Source organism: Cebus imitator, unplaced genomic scaffold (assembly GCF_001604975.1).
Source record: "Cebus imitator isolate Cc_AM_T3 unplaced genomic scaffold, Cebus_imitator-1.0 Scaffold25, whole genome shotgun sequence".
Classification (NCBI taxonomy): domain Eukaryota; kingdom Metazoa; phylum Chordata; class Mammalia; order Primates; family Cebidae; genus Cebus; species Cebus imitator.
This window is the reverse complement of record NW_016107340.1, coordinates 4,206,814-4,213,206: the sequence shown is the minus strand read 5'-3', so window position 1 is coordinate 4,213,206 and position 6,393 is coordinate 4,206,814. Positions and strand designations below refer to the sequence as shown.

General features: G+C 33.0%; 1 protein-coding gene across 1 annotated transcript in view; it reads left to right on the top strand.

Annotated features, from left to right (window-relative positions):
• Window positions 1-6,393, top strand: part of DHX36 (DEAH-box helicase 36) — a 48,794-nt gene that overhangs the window by 23,264 nt on the left and 19,137 nt on the right. Inside the window, 4 exon segments of the mRNA XM_017522904.2 lie at window positions 527-667; window positions 957-1,059; window positions 1,740-1,827; window positions 5,440-5,495. Coding sequence (XP_017378393.1) covers window positions 527-667; window positions 957-1,059; window positions 1,740-1,827; window positions 5,440-5,495 — 388 coding nt within the window.

The following is a 6,393-nucleotide window of genomic DNA, read 5'->3' as shown; positions in this document are numbered from 1 at the left end:
GATGGTCTCGATCTCTTGACCTCGTGATCCACCCGCCTCGGCCTCCGAAAGTGCTGGGATTACAGGCTTGAGCCACTGTGCCTGGCCAGGAGTCTCTATTTTACAAGCTCTCTGGGGAATTTAATTCTCATGTGCGGTCAGGTTTAGAAAATGCTTGTTTTTAAAATCTGAGTCTTTCTATTAGGCAACCATTAACTGTTACTTAGGACTTACATTAATGTTAACTTTTGTTCTAAAGCAAACATAAAATTGAAGGTAAAAGTGACTTAAGCATTTTTTTAAATTTTGACTACTAAAAATGGTCTATAGGTTGATATACTTCAATAGAGAATGATTTTTATCTAAAATATCAGGTTTTATATGTTAATGAACACAGACTGATATTTTAGCTAGCATTCACTTAAAAGCATAATGAAAATGTTCTTTAGAATCCTTTCTGAAAATCCAAAATGTAAAATATCACAGGTTTTCACTAAAACTAGAGTTTTTAAAAAGTGAAGATACTCAAGAATGTTTTTTATTTTAGATATGTTCCAGAACAAAAAGAACAGAGATCCCAGTTTAAGAGGGGTTTCATGCAAGGGCATGTAAATCGACAAGAAAAAGAAGAAAAAGACACAATATATAAAGAACGTTGGCCAGATTATGTAAGGGAACTGCGAAGAAGGTAAGTTTATTTTGTTTGAAGGTGAGAAATCAGTGGCTAAATGACTAAAACAGAAAGCGGGGGGCTGAGGGCATCTTCTTGAATCTGTACATACTTGAAGGAGAGCATTGTGACTCTCTTATTGCAGCTAAATACTGTGCTAATTTGACTTTTAAGCACTATTACCCTAGTAGTTCTCTCCTATCTGTAGATTATGTTCCTCCCTTTGCAGATTGAGTTAATTTTAAGCTTTTACAGCAAGTTAACAGAAAACTTGATTATTTCATGACTCTGTGTTTAACTTTGATAGGTATTCTTCAAGTACTGTAGATGTTATAGAAATGATGGATGATGATAAAGTTGATCTGAATTTGATTGTTGCCCTTATCCGATACATTGTTTTGGAAGAAGAGGTTAGTTTTATTTTTCTTTGTTCAGTTAACATAATTTTAATTTTATCAATGTATCAAGACCATGAAACTACAATTTTCCTAAATGTTTATTAAATAGACCGGAAGAAATTACTTTTGATATTAGAAATCATCTTATAGTAGTGAAAGATTTAGGCATTTGACCTGTGGGAAGAAAAGATTAAAGAAATAAAATATCTGAATTATAAATCTCATTTTTAAAAAATGAGCTTAGCTGGGTGTGATGGCTCACACGTATAATCTCAGCACTCTAGGAGGCAGGCGGATCACCTGAGGTCAGGGGTTCAAGACCAGCCTGGCCAACATGGCAAAACACTGTCTCTACTAAAAATACAAAAATTAGCCAGGCGTGGTGGTGCAGGCCTGTAATTCCCCAGCTTCTTGGGAGGCTGAGTATGAAAATCACTTGAACCCAGGAGGCAGATGTTGCAGTGATCTGAGATCATGCCATTGCACTCCAGCCTGGGTGACAAAGCAAGACTCTGTCTCGAAAACAACAATAATTTTTAAAAAATAGTAAAAGTAATGTTATATACTTTTAATTAACAAAAATTATCCTGAGCTGGTATAATTTTAATGGAGACTTAAGTGTGCACACAATTTTACTGTTACTGCATTTTGTCAAAGTGATCCTTTGTAATGGTTATTTCCCCTGCATATAGGATGGTGCGATACTGGTCTTTCTGCCAGGCTGGGACAATATCAGCACTTTACACGATCTCTTGATGTCACAAGTAATGTTTAAATCAGGTATTATGTAAATGTATTTTCCTGTAATTCCAAGGGTGGTATTTGAATTATATGTGGCAAGTGTATATTTTTTCCTTTAATTTGAAGAAGTGTTGCTTCTGAAGCTACCAAGTTCTGGGTCACAGACGAAGGTGAAGCTTTTTATTTAGTGTTATGATTTAATTTCCTTTCTTTTTCACAATTTGCCTAATAAAATTTGTTCTTAAAAAAGAGTTTAGGTATGTGGGGCTTTTCATTTTTTCACTCACTGCTGCAAAAAAGAAATCCGTTAGCTTAGTCTTTCTGAATTCTGAGTATATAACAGAATCACCCATGGAGCTTCTTTAAGATTCAAATACCTAGACCCCATCATCACCCTAAATCTAACAATGTGACCTGAACATCTGAAATTTTTACAAATTCCTCAGGTAATTTTGATCCTGTGTGAACAGCATGTTTTGAAAGATATAAACTCCAGAGGAATGAATAAGAGCATTTTTTTCTGTAAAGTTTGTAGTATTTTCAGTAATCATTAACTTCAAATATAAAAACTAAAAAGCAAATTCTATCTAGTTTTTACAGTTCTGAGAGTTTTTTGTTTTGAGACAAAGTCTCACTCTTTTGTCTAGGCTGGAGGTAGTGGTATCATCTCAGCTCATTGCAACCTCCGTCTCCTGTGTTCAAGCAGTTCTCCTACCTCAACCTCCAGAGTAGCTGGGATTACAGGCATGCGCCACCATACCTGGTGATTTTTTTGTGTTCTTAGTAAGGACGGGGTTTCACTCTGTTGGCCAGGGTGGTCTTGAACTCCAGACCAGAGGTGATCCACCCGCCTCAGCCTTCCGAAGTGGTGGGATTACAGTCTTGAACCACCATGCTTGGCTTCTGAATATAATTTCTAACCTCACTCTGTTGAAGTGCTTTTGACAAAATGTATTTTTATAGGTAGTAGAAAATATTTTGATCTAATTGTATTGACTAAAATAATAAAAGTATATTTTTATTTATTAAATCCTGTTGTCATGGCCTGAAAGCATTCTCTACAGTTATTTAGTATCTAGCTGGCAAAATATTTTGATCTAACTGACTTCTCTGTAGATAAATACTGTTTTTTCTTTTTGTGTGATAACTTTCCTCTATAGAAAAATTAGAGTCATGATTAGACAAGTGGATTTTTTTTTTTCAGTCAAGTAGAATTTTTGTATTGGCTAAATCTTCTAACTCAGGCCTTTCCTTCCTCCATTGTAAACATTATTGAATAGTGTACTTATAATTTTAAAAAATGTGTGTGCATATATTTACCAATAAAGTTAAGACATATGCCAAGATACAACATTATCATTTAGTATATGTGCTGGGGAGTGGGAAAAGGGTTTGATATTACAGTTATTATAATTGACTTCATTAACTTTCTAGTTTGAATTATTCTCAAGGAAAGAGTTACTAATGTATACTTCCACTACTAGCTCAGTTCCTTTTAAAGGAAATCTTTCCAAAACTTAAGTGTTTTTTCTCAAATTATGTTGAAAAAAGTTATTAGCCACTGTCACAGAGGAGAAAATTGGCCTAACTCTGAGCTGAGAAGTTAAGTTTCAAAACTCAATTTATTGAGTGCTTATCAATTTCGTGGTTTTTTTCTTTTCATAGGAGTGTAGATTTTGTTCTCATTAACTCTCTTAGTTGTACAGTATCAGCAATATAAAATATTTTTCCCAATTATATGTCTTCAACAAAATTGTTTGTACTTTTATTATCCCTGGCTGCGAAGTTTTTTAGCTTTTTGTAATGAAACATTTTTAAACATACAAAAAACTAGAGAATCTTAATGAATACCATATATATATATATATATATATATATATATATATATATCTCCATGATTTCAGTGCCAACAATTATTTTTTCAGTCCTAATTTTTTTTAAAGTCAATTGCAGCTTTCCCATTTTATTTTTAAATACATAAGCAAGAATCTCTAAAGGCAATTATTTGTATAACCATAATATCTTTATCATACCTAATCCGTAATACCATTTTATAATCCAGTCTATAATCAGATTTTCCCATTTTCTGAAAAGCGTCTTTCACAGCTAGCCTGTTTAAACTACAGGTAATATCAAACCAAATATATCTTTTGATCTAGCTCTAGAACATTGCTCCCCTCTACTCCCTGCTTTTCCTCATGGTAATAAGGTCATGGAAGAGACCAGGCCAACTCTAATAAGTGCAACTGTTTGGACTTGTCAGACTCTTTATATTAGCTATCATTTCATTTGATACTCTCTTAACTGTATTTCCTGTAACTTGGAAGTTATATCTGAAGGCTTGATTCAATTCAAGTGAAGTGTTTTTGGCTTGAATAATTATAGTTGAACTATTTCATGCTGTCACAGAGACAAGTAATTCAGAGCATCCTTTTTTAGCAACATCAGTTGCTTGGCAACTATTTACTACTTTTTATTTTTTAGATTCACAAAATTTTTTCACAATCAGAGAGAGTCCTTGGGGAGCATCATATCTCTTCTACATGACAACAGTTCTTTTCTGGGGAAATATAGCTGACTTGAATCATTGGGGCATTTAAGTCAGATTGTATTTTTGTAACCATAGTTAAATGCACAATTAACCCTTGCTTTCTTAATACTCTTCCTTTCATCCATCACTGTATTACACCAGACTTTTTCTGTTGGCTAATAATCATGAATGGGCTTGAGCTATTTCATTTGGAAACTTAAAAAGTAGGAATTTCTTAGTTTTATTTTAAAATATGGGTTACTTTTGGACTATATTATTTTTAATGAGGACTATTTCATTATTTTCTAAGTAGGACATGGGGATTTAATAAGCAATTTACTCTAGAAATTTTGATGTTCCCAGTATGATTAAAATAGGATTGTCGGGTGCAGGGCTCCTTGCCTATGATCTCTAACCCCAGTACTTTGGAAGGCTGAGGTGGGTGGATTGCTTGAGCTCAGGAGTTCGAGACCAGCCTGAACAACATGGCAAAATACAAAAATTAGCTGGCCATTGTTGGGCATGCCTGTGGTCTCAGCTACTCGGGAGGCTGAGGTGGGAGGATCAGTGGATCCCAGGAGCAGAGGTTGTAGTGAGCAAAGATTACACCACTGCACTCCAGCCTGAGCAACAGAATGAGACCCTGTCTCAAAAAACAAAACAAAAGTATTGAGGATCACCCAAAGTGTACAAACGTATTTATGTTAAACAGAATTTTTGGCTGTTTATTCAGTTATACCAATACCACTTTTATTGGTATAATTTGAAAAGATTACTCCCAACTTTTGAGCATTCTTTAAGAATTTGGAGAAAATGCTTATCAATGTGAAATAAATTAACAAAATGTTGGCTTGAAGTTGGAACTCTCAGAAAAGAAGACTATAAAGAAATTAAGTTGGTCTGTTTGTGTGTAGAAATATAAATTAAGAATTGTGTGGTTCACTTAAACACATAGGTAATTTGTCAATAACTCAGATGATTTAGCTATTTTCATTAAACAATGTTCAATGTCTTATCAAAAAAAAGAATTATATGGTTCAGCATCTGAATTCATTGTCTCATGTGTTTGATGGAGCTTTTCTGCAATTATTTTGAAATTTAATTCTCTTTTTAATTTTCAGATAAATTTTTAATTATACCTTTACATTCACTGATGCCTACAGTTAACCAGACACGGGTATGTTAAATGGATACATTTAACAAATGTATTCCTTCTGTTTTTCAAACTGAGGCAAGCTTTAAGGACTTCTCATCACGTATTTTCCTTTATTTTTTAAAGGAGTATTTTCAAATAGTAATTCATGTAAAATACACTTCTTTGACAGTCTTGCAAATGAGTCTTCAGGGGATGATTGTTCAAAAACTTGAGTATCAGTGGGTAACCCACAAATGAGATTAGTTTTGTCTACATTAGGGAAAAGTTTAAAGAATTGTTTTCACCAATAACTTGGTTGGGTTTCCTGAATAAGAGAAAAAGGTATGTGAGTACTACTAAAAGTAACCAAACCTAGAAATTAATGATCTATGACATACTACAGTTTGATGATAATTTGAGATTTAATTTAATAAAATTGGTATATTCACAGGTATGAAATTTCTTGTTTTAATCATGTATTATGAATGTTTTGGTTCTGTCAGATACAGGCATTTTCCTAATTAGAATGAACACTGCATTCTCAGAGGCAAGATAATGTTATGAACTATAGTATTTGTAGGCCCTTGCAAAATGAAATTAATCAGAAAACCTGCTCCTTTTCATGAAAAGTTTCACCTTTCTGAGATTTTTATAAGAAAATTTGTTATTTTTCTTTGAGACCCTTTTAGTATTTTTGTTGCTGGTACCTTAGTCATGAATTAGATACAGAGCACATACCTGAGAGAAGAGGGGGCAAGAAAGAAAACTGTTGATTCCAAAGACTAAAAGAGTATCCATTGTGAAAGTATTCATCTTTAACACCATAACCTAGTAAATTTTATATGTATAATATATATATATATATATATATATATTTTTTTTTTTTTTTTTTTTTTTTTTTTTTTTTTTTTTTTTTTTTTTTTTTTTTTTTTTTTTTTTT